This window comes from Bos javanicus, chromosome 10 (genome assembly GCF_032452875.1).
Source record: "Bos javanicus breed banteng chromosome 10, ARS-OSU_banteng_1.0, whole genome shotgun sequence".
In the NCBI taxonomy this organism is placed as follows: Eukaryota; Metazoa; Chordata; class Mammalia; order Artiodactyla; family Bovidae; genus Bos; species Bos javanicus.
Window position 1 is genome coordinate 46,437,915 of NC_083877.1, and position 13,338 is coordinate 46,451,252.

A 13,338-nucleotide genomic window follows, 5' to 3' on the forward strand; every position below is an offset into this window, starting at 1 on the left:
CCCTGGTCCGCTCCCGAAGCCTGAGGCGGCTTCCCAGACGAGAGTGAGCCGTCTGAGCTCGACCCTAAGCACCACTGGGCCCAGAGCAGAGACCTGAGGCCGGGGGCCCTAGCCCGGGAGCGCGTTAGAATCCTGGGCTTTGCGGTGTCGGATGGGCGCGCGCCTCAGCACCTCCCCCCTCCCGGCACTCGCGGATCCCGGCCGGAGCCAGCCCCTACCACCGAGAGGTGCGCCTAGAGGGACGAGCCCGCCGCTTCGCTCCTCCCAGCCTCCTGTATCCCGGAAGTTGACGCCGCGCGCTTCGTCGCGTGCTGCTCGCTGGGGTTGTCGCCTTAGAGATCTGCACGGGCTGGGCTTGCGAAAGGATCAACATGCCTGTGAGTTGTTTACTTTCGGGCTTCGCGTTTGTGTCGGCCTTCTCTGTCGCCCGAGGGGCCCGAGGACAGGCTAGATTCATGGCTCCGTTGGGCCCCGGGGCTCCCTGCAGAACGCCGCTCGGCGCCTCGGATGGCGCGGCTCTTTCGCGCGTGGCGGACTTGTTGGGACTTGCCCGAGCGGCGCGGCGAGCCGGGCCCTGCCAGGGCGTGGAACTGGAAGCCCGGCGCCGCCCTGGGCTGCGGTCTGGAGTTGCTGGTTGGCAGGGAACTGCTCCCTGCGTACCTTACTCAGCCCTCCTGGGTTTCGGTGGGCATCCGCGAGGCTATGATCGTTTACGTCTTCTTGCTTTCCTTTCTTTTTGTGGTTCTTGCCCCCCTCTGCTTCCTCTCGGAAGCGATTTTCTGCTTGTTTCCTTTTTAAAAACTGTCTTCGAAGTTGCCATACAAATTAACTCTATCAGAGACAGTCAAGCGTCAGCCACTTAAGAGTTCTTGTCAGATCAGATGTTGAACCCAGGGGGCAGAAATCACCTCGCTGTTGACATTCTCCGGGTCTACCTCAGCAATTTCTTGTCTCAGCGGGTCCACCAGGGTCAGGATCATTAGCATCACAGTTTTATTTTCTCTGGCGACTGTTATTAGTTACGAACAACCGAGTTAACCTTACCATCTGTTTCCGGATCGTTGTAAAGCCCCTTAACTGGGACTTAGAGAACTCAAGCATTATAAACAGTGTTGATGAAAGTTAACAGGCTTAGAAAACAAAAACTAAAGTGTTGTCTGTGCTGAGTATGACTGTTATTCCTATTTTTGCATGTATATTTTACATATGTTAAATCTGTCAGAGTTGTGGTATCGTTCTAGTACTCATACTGTTGTTTGTTTTGTTTGTTTGTTTGTTTTAATTCAGTTAGCTAGAGATTTACTGCATCCTTCCTTGGACGAGGAAAAGAAAAAACATAAAAAGAAACGGCTGGTTCAAAGTCCAAATTCTTACTTCATGGATGTAAAATGTCCAGGTGAAATTTCAAACTTTAATTCCTTTCCTAAGGAAAATTTCTCTAAAGGACTACTTACAGAATTTCTGTAAGGACTGCTAATAATCTGTTGTGTACATTTAGATATTAGGACCCTCTGTTGGAGTAGAAGTGGGATTAAAGAATTGGAATGTCCTAGGGTTATTTGCATAATACACCACTTCAGAAACATTTGGGTAGGGGGTTGTGAAGATGGGATTTCCACAAGGGACATGGCATTGAACTTATTAAGTCTTTAAGATGCTCAGATGGTAAGTTTTCTTTTTCATGGTTCAATGAAAAGTATATTGATTCTTCATTGTAAAGCTGTGGGATCCAGTATGGTGGCCATTAGGCACATGTAGCTAGTGAGCACTTGACATGTGGCTAGTCAGAATGGAAAAATTCTTTTTCATTCTTTTTTTTCTTGAGGTATAACTGACATAAAAGTAGTTTATGATGTCATGATTCCATATTTGTATATACTGGGAAATGATCACAGTAAGTCTAATTAATACCCATCACCATACATAGTTACAGTTTTTTTTCTTGTGATAACTTTTCAGATATATTCTCTTAGTAGTAACTTTCAAATATTCAGTATGGTATTATTAACTGTAGTCACTACAGTAATTTGCTGTATCTTTAAAGTGTGAAATACACACCAGAAGATATAGGGGAAAAAAGGCTTTGATTACACGTTGCAATGATATAATTTTGGAAATACAGACTTCCATAGATTATATTATTAATTTCATCTTAAAAAAAAAAAACACTTATTTTTAATGTGGCTACTAGAAAAGTTTGTTACGGATGTGGTTGAACAGCACTGAAGTTCCTAATCTTTTACAAAGTCTCTACTAGAAGTACACTGAACAGGTGCTGTGTTTTCTTCTGCTTTTCACTTCTAACACTGCCCTTTTTTAGGTTGCTACAAGATTACCACGGTCTTCAGCCATGCTCAGACAGTAGTGCTTTGCGTAGGCTGTTCAACAGTGCTGTGCCAGCCAACAGGAGGAAAGGCCAGACTCACAGAAGGTAAATCATTTGGCATTTTCTAACCCAGGGATGAGATTTTATGATTTTAGAGTCTTTTTACAAAAATCAGTTTAAAAGAAATCATAGATTCGTAATTACCAAAATAATTTTTATCTTTCATTGTGTGCTCTTTTTAGTAAAGAGTAGTACCCTTTTAAATTAGATAAGTTTGTACTCTTGACCTTGCAAAGAATTCCATAATCTGTTATTGGTCTTAGTTTAGAACATCTAATTTTGTTGTATTATATTTAGTCAATTTGCTTAACTTGGAATATTAGACATAATCAGAATGCAGTAAACGAATAAATACATGTAAATATTTTGTTTCCTATGTATTTGGTACATATAATTTAAGATAGTTTTTATCAATGCTAGCTAAGCAACAGATAACTATATTTAATATGTTAGAGGTTTGATTTCTATGAGCAACTCATGATAAGACAGTCTCATTTTTAATTCTTTCACTTTTGTGCAGTGAGAAGAAATAATACATATGTATATAATTTTCCATAGTAGTACTTAGGGATTTACAATTCAATAATGATATTTAAAATTGGCTTGTGATATTTTTGGTAACATGGTAAATTCCATGTTATTCTCACTGGAAGAGTTATAAGTGAATTGGTAACAAATCCAAGATCTAGTTAGTATGACCTGGTGAGATCTAACTTTGAAGTCAGCACAATATTTAAGTGCAGTATTCTGCTTAAAAATGTACTTGCAAGATTGCCAAAACCTGCATATCATGCCATGATCTTAGAATTTGTGTCCACATGCTGACAGATGATTAAAAGGGTGCATATGTACTAGAGTTTTCCTAAAAGATCTGAGATGAACTCTAACGAAAATTATTTTATGGAGAAAAAAATTTAGAATAGTTCTTAAAAATTAAGTTTGCATCTTCTGACAGCTTGCATTAAAGTTTTAACTCATGGTCTTAAATGAATTTCATTATAACATTTGAGAGGACTTAATGATTATTTAATCTAAAATTTCTAAAAGCTAAGTTTTTATGTAAAAAGTACTTTTTATCCTTACAACTCTATACCAGAGATAGAACAGACTTGTGTTTAATATGCTCTTGTGATTCTTTTGCAGGCTGTTCATTTAGAAGGAAGCAACACTAATGATCCACACAACTTCTTGAATTTGTGTTCTATCGCAGAAAGCCTTATCAGTTCAGTAATTCCAGTTAATCTACCAAGATAATGTAATTACATTTAATTTTGTAAGGTATACAGCAACACTCTCCTATTTTGGTGTCAGTTTTTCAATAAAGTTTTGATTATGGGCAAATTACTTCTTTGCTTTTTTTAAAAATATGTGTGAATATGCTCTACATTTATATATACTGTGTATGTGAGTTTGGTTTAAACATTTTTAAAAGCATATTCTGATTAGTTTGTGTCTCACTTCAGGAATAGAAACTCTATTTATTTTATGTCATTTTTCAAATTACTCTGAAGGGGTTGTGCTGTGCTGTGCTTAGTTGCTCAGTCTTGTCCAACTCTTTTTCACCCCATGGACTGTAGCCCACCAGGCTCCTCTGTCCATGGCAATTTTCCAGGCAAGAATACTAGAGTGGTTTGCCATGCCCTCCTCCAGGGGATTTTCCCAATCCAGGGATGAAACCCAGGTCTCTGGCATTGCAGGCAGATTCTTTACTATCTGAGCCACCAGGGAAGCTTACAAATGGAAAGTTCATTATTTATTAATTCTAAATGTAGTTTGGTTTTGTAACTATGGAAACGTATAGAAGTACATATTTAATGTAGTAACAATCACAGTGTAATGCCTTGGATTTATGTGCCCATAACATACTGCATAATTTAGTACAGTAACTGTACCTGGCATCTGAGTTATACTTAATAGAAAGCTCTTCAGGGGCAGAAAATTTGAGAGGAGGAATCAAGAGTATTGTGATTTTTCCAGGATGTCCTGGCAGGGAGCAGTAGATGGTACTATGTTCTCTGGTCCAGACAAGTGAGCACTGGTGAGTGCAAAACATGTTAAGTGGCTCTGTAATCTCATTGTCATTCTTATGGTTTATAAAGTGACCCTTGGGACTTAGGAAGTAGAGTATATCTCTCCCTTTGTAGCCCTTATATGACTGCCCGTTAGACTGGGAAGATAACTGTTTCTGTTTACCCGTTATCTTTAAGCCAGGCACTTAAGACAGGCATTTTCTACCAAGAGGTGTTCCTATATATACACCCCTAATCCGAGAGACTGATCCATTAACAATACTGATTGTTATATCAGAGGAATGTTGCATGAGAACTGAAGAACTGTGGAAAGTTTGGGGTGTATTGTATGAGAAACAGATAACTCAGGGCTTCTCAAACTTTCTTGGTATATAGCCTTTTTAGTTTCAGTAATTTTTTTCATGGAGTTCCCTGGCCAAAAGAAATAGCTAATGGTTAAATTTATTAAGTAGTTAAATTATAGCAGCTTTAGTACTAAAGTAAAAAAAAACTACATGTAAATTAGAACCAAAGTGATACTTTTTGCTTCATTCTTAAATGACCTGCTAATGAAATGAGTGTGCCTTCTGGGTACTGAATATCTTTCAAAATTTGGATCACATTGGACACTGCCATTTTCATTTTTTCCACATTGATTTTTGCATAGTATTAGATTCTTATCACAGCAATGACCCAAAACCCAGCTTCACAAAGATGTATCACCAAAGGAAATGTGCTATCTAAATGTAACATAATTACCTGGAACTCGAAGTTTGTGTGGTCTCCAAAAGATGTCAGGTGTCAGTGTTTGCTCCAAGGCACCTCAGCGTGCACAGTTTAGGAACTTTGGCAAAACCTGTGATAAACAGGGAGCAAATTCTTGCAAATTTTCTTGGAAATAGCATCAAAAGAAAGTATGGTACTTTAAAGAACCTAAGAGTTAATTTAAAGAGATATTTGGCTCTGGGATTTGAATGGTATATTAAGTTTTATTCCATTATTAAACAGTATGACTTGATTTGAAAAATGCTCAGAAGAGAACATTCAGACTTTTCCAAACTTAAATAATATGTTTTCCAAACATTATTATTTACTGAGTGTTTTTCTTTAATATTATCATTTATATTGTCCTCATTTTTTTTTGGGCCTTGCCACAGGGCATGTGGAACCTTAGTTTCCCTGACCAGGGATGGAATGCCATGCCACCTGCAGTGGAAGTGCAGAGTCTTAACCACTGTCTTCATTTTTTAATGTAAGGAAAGTCTAACCTATCCATAAATTAGAAAAAAAATTAAATAAAAATAACTAAAAATTAAATTCTTGGCTTCTGATCTGATCAGATAACAAATGGTTTCTTATCTGGTTGCCTCTGTAAATCATCTGATACAGTTTAATTTTTCAGATATAATGTATACCATAAAACTCAACACTTTACAATATAAATTTCAGTGGTTTTTATTATATTCACAATGTTGTTCAACCACTGCCAATATCTAATAATTTCAGGCAATTTTCATTATGAGAAAAAGAAACTCCATACTCACTAGCATTCACTCCCCATTGCTTCCTCCTCCCAGATCCTGGCAACCACTAATACATTTTCTATCTCCTTGGATTTGCCTGTCTGGACATTTTATATAAATGGAATTATATAAAACATGGCCTATTATGTCAGGCTTTCATTAACGTAAATACATATCATGGCCATTCATGCATGTACTTCATTCCCTTTTTAACTGAATAATAATATGTAGAATATACATTTTGTTTACCCATTAATCAGTAATGGACATTTATGTTTTTTTCACTTTTTGGCTATGAATAATGCTGCTATGAATTTATGTGTACAAATTTTTGTGTAGCGATATTTTAAATTCTCTCAGACGTATATACCTAGAAGTAGAATTGCTAGATCGGATGGTAATTGTTTAGCTTTTTGAGGAATTGCCTGTTTTCCAAAGTGCCTGCACCATTTTATTCCTACTAGCAACAAAGCACAAAGGTTCCAGTTTCTCTACATCCTTGTCTGTTTTTGTTTGTTTTTTAATTATAGCCATCTCAGTGTTTGTGAAGAGTTACCTCATTAGGGTTTTAATGTGCATTTCCTTTATGACTAATGATGTTGACTATATTTAAATGTCCTTATTGGCTATTTGTATATCTTCTTTGGAAAAATGTCTATTCAGATCCTTTGTCCATTGTTAACTGGGCTGCCTTTTTATTTTTGAGTTGTAAGAGTTCTTACATATTTTAGATACAAATCCCTTATATATGTGGTTTGCAAATATTTTCTCCCATTCTGTAGCTTGTCTCTTCATCTTTTGTCCTTAGAAACACAAACATTTTTAATTTATATGAAGTCTAATTTATCTAAATTTTTTTGTTCTTGTGCTTTTGGTGCTATATCTAAGAAATTATTCCCTATTCCTAGGTCACAGAGATTCATGCCTGTTTTCTTCTAAGAGATTTATAGTCTTCATTCTTACATTTAGGTTTGATCTGCTTTGAATGAATTCTGCATATGGGAAAGGGAAGCAGGGATCCAACTTCATTCTCTAATTCTTTTTAATGACTGCACAACAGTCCATGGTGTGGAAGTACCATAATTTATTCATCATTATCCTATTGGTGGGCAATTTGTTTCTAGTTTTTTCCCACTATAATCAATGCCATAAATATATTTAAGTATTCCTTAATAATAGAGCTTTTATTTCTGTGGGTTAGATTTACAGGAGTAAGACTGCTGGTTAGAAAGATAAATATATTTTTAATCAAGTGATGCCAGACTTCTTTCTATCAGCGATATATGAGAGTATTTTCCCCCTTCCCCATCTTCCATAAATAAACGGAACCCCTTTTTTTTTTTTTTTTTGCCACTTTGGTGATTGTAAGGTTATTTATCATTGTTACTCTAATTTGTGGGCTTCCCTGGTAGCTCAGAGATGGTAGAGAATATGCTTGCAATGCAGGAGAGCTGGGTTCAATCCCTGGGTTGAGAAGATTGCCTGGAGAAGGGAATGGCAACCCACTCCAGTATTCTTGCTTGGAGAATTCCATGGACAAAGGAGCCTGGAAGTCTACAGTCGATGGGTTGCAAAAAGTCAGACACGACTGAGTGACTAACATACTCTATAATTTGGATATCTAGATTACTGATGAGTTTAGAAGTGGAAAGAAGCCAGAATAAGCTACTATCTTCCTAGGGTTCATTTTCTCTCTCTCTTTTTTTTTTTAACAACAATAACAAATTCTTCATATTAGAATTTTGGTTTAAAATAGTAGGAATATAGTTTCCTACTGATGCTATAACAAACTACAACAAACTTGGTGGCTTAAAAAAAAAAAAAAAAACACATGAATTTATTATCCTACAGTTTTGGAGATGAGAAGTCCACAGTGGATCTCTTGAACCTAAGATCAAGGTGTATGTTTCTTCTGGAGGCTCTAAAGGGAGAATGTTTCCTGGTCTTTTCCAGTTTCTAGAGGCTACCTGTATTTCTTGGTTCCTGGCCCCAGATTACTCCATCCTTTACTTCTATCATCACATCTCTGACTCTAACCTCCCACCTTCTTCTTATAAAGACCTTTGTGATTACACTGCATTCACTTGGATAATCCAGGATAATCTACCTATTTCAAGATCCTTGATGTAATTACACCTGCAAAATTTCTTTTGCTATGTAAGGTAACATTTACATATTCTGGAGATAAGGATGTGGACATTTTAGGGGGCCATTATTCTACCTGTCATAGAATACAAAGTTGAAGAATTCTATCCAGATTTGAAAATTGAGATTCTGTCTATAGTAATAATAATAAAAACTCCCTGCAAAAAAAAAGTCCAGCACCAGATGACTTCACTGAGGAATTCTACCAAACATAAAAAGAACTTAAACCAATCCTTCTCAAACTCTTCCAAAGGATTTAAGAGGAGGGAACATTCCTAAAATCATTCTGTGAAGCCACTACCACGCTGATACCAAAATCAGAATAAAGACAATACCAAAAAAGAAGAACATAGGTCAATAATGTTGATTAATATAGATACAAAAATTCTCAACAAAATATTAGTAAATCAAATCTAACAACACATAAAAAAGACCATAAACCATGACCAAGTTGGATTCATCCTAGGGTCACAAAGATGGTTCAACATACACAACCAATATGATAAACCACATCAACAAAGAAAAGACAAAAACTATATCTCAATAGATGCAGAAAAAGCATCTGATAAGATTCAAAATCCACTTATGATTAAAAACTTACTAAAGTAGGTAAAGAGGGAACATATCGCAACATAATAAAAGCTATTTATGATGAACCCACAGCCAACATAATACTCAATGGTGAAACACTGAAAGTCCTCCCACTAAAGTCTGGAATAAGATAAGGATGCCCACTCTTACCACTTCTATTAACATAATATTGGAAGTCCCAGCCATAGCAATCAGACAAAAAAAGAAATGTATCAAGTTGGAAGAGATATAATATGCAGATGACATAATACTATATATAGAAAACCCTAGAGATGCCACACAAAAACTATTAGAACTGATAAATGAGGCCATCAAGGTATACCAAGATACAAGATTAATATACAGAAGTCTATTGCATTTCTTTACATGAACAGTGAAATATTAGGGAAAGCTTAAAAAAATCACCTTTAAAAATGTAGGAATAATCGTGACCAAGGAGATGAAAGACGTATATGCTGAGAACTATATAACAAATTGATAAATAAAACTGAAAATGATTTAAAGAAATGGAAAGAAACCCTATACTTTTGAATTGGAAGAACTAGTATTGTTAAAATGGCAGATTTAATGCAATCCCTATAAAATAACCAATGACATTTTACACAGAACTAGAAGAAAAAATCCTAAAATTTATATGGAACCATAAAAGAGAATTGCCAAAGCAATCCCTGAGGGAAAAGAACAAAGTTGAAGGTATACTGCTCCCATCCTTTAGATAATACTACAAAACTACAATAATCAAAGCAGCATGGTATTGGGACCAAAATAGACATGCATCAATGTAACAGAATAAGGCACTCAGAAATAAACCCACACCAATGGCCAATTAATCTTTGACAAAAGGGGCAAAAATATATGATGGAGAAACGACAGTTTCTTCAGCAAGTGGTGTTGTGAAAGCTGGACAACTGCATGTGAATCAATGAAGCTGGAACACACAAAAATAAACTCAAAATAGCCTAAAGACTAGGAATTCCCCTGTGGCCCAGTGGTTAAGACTCTCTTTAGAGTCTCTCTCTTGATAAGAGAACAACATAGGAAAAATTCTCGACTTGAATTTTTCTTAGGGAAGCAGGTTGGTTTTGATTATTCTATAGGAACATAATATTGGAGCTGCCACTGCCATCTGCACCCAGAGCTCAGGAGACACCAGTTTCAGCCCTGCTCACTGTTTCGTGGTTGTGTTCTTCAGTCCATGAGTATCTTTCTCATTTTCTCATTTCACATTTTATATATAATGCTATGTATATAAGAGAGGTGGTGTTTAAAAGTATGACTCTACTGTGCCATTTTTGTCTTTAATTTGCATAATAACAGAAGTTGTGAATATTCTTTATTCGAAGCCAGATTTACTATGTAAAATCCCAATATATTTTTATTCAATTTATATGACAATTTTTTTTTTTTACTAAATATTTCACCTATAAAGTTGGATGCTACCGAATGTCCTTTTATTGGGCCTGTAAATTTTTAGAGTTTTCTTTTTTAACAGGAAGACAAGATAATTTTAGAACAGCCTTTTGAGTTAGATAAGCCTGGATTTGATATGAGTTCTAATGGTTAATGGTTATGTGACTTTGGGCAAAATGACTATAATACTTTCTACTTAATGGGGTTGTTTTGAAGATAAAATGAGTTAATAAAGTTCTTAGCACAATGCCTGACACATAGTGAGCGCTCTGCTAATAGTATTCTTTTAAATAAAAAAGGATCCTGTCGATTCAAAATCAAGAACTTTCAAGTTCTATTTTTTTCTTTCAAATTATTTACCCACCTCATTACCACACTTGAGCACAGTTGTGCTAACTACTGCTGCAAACCAAGCCACCCCAAAATTTAGTGGCTTAAAATGATGATGACATTCTTTTTCATGATTCTGTGGGTTGATCTTACCTGGGCTCATCATGTGGCTGCCTTCATCTGGAGGCTCAACCGGACTGGAAGGTCCAAGATGACTTCAGTCACATGTCTGGTGCTGGCTGTCAGCTGAGTATGTAGTAAGCTAGTCTGGTTTTCTTACATGGCAGTCTTGGAGGCGGTGTTCTCAGAGGGTAAAGATGGAAGGTTTGAAGACCTCTTGAAGCCTGAACTCTGGAACTTACGCAACATCATTTCCACAATATTCCACAGGTCAAAGAGAGTCACAAGGCCAGCCCAGGTTCAAGGGAGTGGAGAAACAGACACCACTTTTGGCTGAGAAGAGAGGCAAAATCACATTGCAAAGGAGCATGCAAAATGGAATGGGAGGAATTTGTGGCTATTAAAAATTTTACTACATTTTGGGAGACCTCCAATATTTATCAAGACTATTCATTCTCCAACTCCATGAACATGTACGTCCACAATCAATTTTTAAAGAAATGCTTTATTCATTTCCCCTATTCTGGATGGGCACAAATATAGGTAGGAAATTTAGAGGAAATCCAGGTGGCCAATGAATGTGTGAAAATAGGTTTAACTTCACTAACAATAGGTAAATGCAAGTAAAAATAATCAGATATCATTTTCTATCCATTGTTCAGTCAAAAATTAAAAGTCAGTGGTGGTATACAAACAACAGAATTAGGTTCAGCTACATAAAATTGTCTATGTTCAAGCATCTTTTGATTTGGAAAAATAACAATTTCATATGGTTCAACTCAAAGAAAAGGATGTTCCTTACAGCTCTGTATATACTAGTAAAAAAAAAAAAAAATCAGTTAAAAAATGGAGAGTATAATGTGATTATGTTGCTGTTACTTAGTCGCTAAATTGTGTCCAACTCTGCGACCCTAATGGATTGTAGCCCACCAGGCTCCTCTGTCCATGGGATTTCCCAGGCAAGAATACTAGAGTGGGTTGCCATTTCCTTCTCCAAGGGATCTTCCTGAACCATGGATTAAACCTGTGTCTCTTACATCTCTGGCATTGGCAGGCAGATTCTTTACTGCTGAGCCACCAGAGAAGCCCATATAATGTGATATAGTCATACAATATCATATTTTATTGCAGTAAACTGGATTTATATTTATCAACTTGAGCAGATCACAAAAATCAATGTTAAAAAGGGAATGTAGAACATGTTTTATTTACATTTATACAAATAGCACCATAGTATACATAGTATACACACAGTGTATATGTATATACTTGGCTGTGAAAGCATTAAACAAGGGAGTGGATGAATATACACCAACTCCTGACAGCTGGTCCCTGTAGGGCAAAAGTAGTGGGGCTTTGGGTGATGGTTCTAGGGGTCTTCAGTTTTATCTATTAAGTTTTACTCATTATTATTTTAAAATGAAGAAAATTTGACTAAATATTAGCATTTTAAATTCTGGGTACTGGGATTACATGGGTATTTGCAATGTGAAGCTTTTATGCTTTCTAGTATTTTTTTAAAAATAAAAGATCAAGGGAACTCCCTGGTGGTCCAGTGGTTAGGACTCTGCTCTCACTGCCAAGGGCCCAGGTTCAATCTCTGGTTGGGGAACTGAGATCCAAAAGCCTCATGGCACAGCCAAAGCAAAACAAAATATCAAGTAGCTATTCCAGTATCTCCTAAGAATAGAACTGAGACTATTTGAACCTGAATCAATAGCAAATAACAATATAATTCTTTATGCCTATGGTTGTGATAATGTATCTGTAAAACCCTAAAGGTTACAAGTAACTTCTTTCTTAATAAAATACAATAATAAACTCTAACCCATCTAAATGAAGATTTACATTTTTTCTATAAAAACTACAAAGACATATTTCCAGAACCTCAACTATCAAATCTGCAGCAGAATTTTGAAATTTTTTATTCTACCACAGGAAGGTAAAGCAAATCATTTGTAGCCAATAACCACCGTGACAAGTTGTAAATTTCAGAAAAACAAAAACAAAAATGCAAGCAACTTGTGTCAAATTCTCCTGAGTTCTTTTCCCTAAAGGATCAGCCACACCGCAATTACCATTTTGGGAAATGCGGAAATTTATCAAAGCATTTCTAACACTTCTATTTAGCACTTATCAAAGCATTAAGTAAGAAAATAAGTTGTTATGGTCAATACGAATTCTTAATGTGGGGTCAGTGAACCCCTGACGTTTGTATATTGATTCACTTTGAGAAAATCCCCAGCTTTCTCATGGCTTCAATAAGAATCCTAAAAAGTGAAAAAAACTAGTCTAAAGCAAGTACCCTGTTCATAGTACACATTAACCAACTTCACAGATCTCTTCACACTTTGTGGCTGTAACCCCTTGGACAGTTCAGTCACATCGCACTTCTCCCCAACACTCAGACAATGCGCTTTTCTCCTCTGCTAGTGTAAATGTCACCTCCTGGTAGGTCCAAGCGTTTTGCTCTATGGTATGTGTTAAGGTTCAAAGCTCACATTGGTATCACATGATCAAACTGAAAACATGATTAAAAAAATTTTTGTTTTTGTCTATAGTGCACAGCATGTGTGATCTTAGTTCCCAGACAAGGGATTGAAACCACACCCCCTGCATTGAAAAGTGGATTCTTAACTACTGGACCACCAAGGAAGTCCAAAAACATGATATTTTTATCAGAAATATTTTTTTAATTGCTGTTAATTTTATTTCCCTTTTGTCACAATAATTAATGTTTAAAATTTAAAGAATAACATTAAAGGAAGGCATTTTCTATTTATCAAAGAAGTATGGGTTGAAAAATTTGACAAAATGAATAGAA

At 36.4% G+C, this 13,338-nt stretch overlaps 1 protein-coding gene across 2 annotated transcripts; it reads left to right on the top strand.

Annotated features, from left to right (window-relative positions):
* Window positions 1-245: 245 nt before the first annotated feature.
* Window positions 246-3,751, top strand: RPS27L (ribosomal protein S27 like). Of its 2 annotated transcripts, none has more exons than XM_061431101.1 (4): window positions 246-377; window positions 1,292-1,396; window positions 2,321-2,431; window positions 3,530-3,751. In XM_061431101.1, the coding sequence occupies exons 2-4, from the start codon at window positions 1,378-1,380 to the stop codon at window positions 3,556-3,558; spliced, it is 159 nt and encodes a 52-aa protein (XP_061287085.1). In that variant the 5' UTR covers window positions 246-377; window positions 1,292-1,377; the 3' UTR covers window positions 3,559-3,751. The 2 variants fall into 2 exon arrangements, with proteins under 2 accessions (XP_061287085.1, XP_061287086.1); XM_061431102.1 differs by having other exon boundaries at window positions 294-377; window positions 1,288-1,396.
* Window positions 3,752-13,338: the final 9,587 nt, after the last annotated feature.

What these genes read in the sequence shown, in the direction of transcription:
- RPS27L (XM_061431102.1), top strand. An exon ending in CATGGATGTAAAATGTCCAG is followed by an intron (nt 1,397 to 2,320) that starts GTGAAATTTCAA and finishes GCCCTTTTTTAG; the next exon opens with GTTGCTACAAGATTACCACG. An exon ending in AAAGGCCAGACTCACAGAAG is followed by an intron (nt 2,432 to 3,529) that starts GTAAATCATTTG and finishes ATTCTTTTGCAG; the next exon opens with GCTGTTCATTTAGAAGGAAG.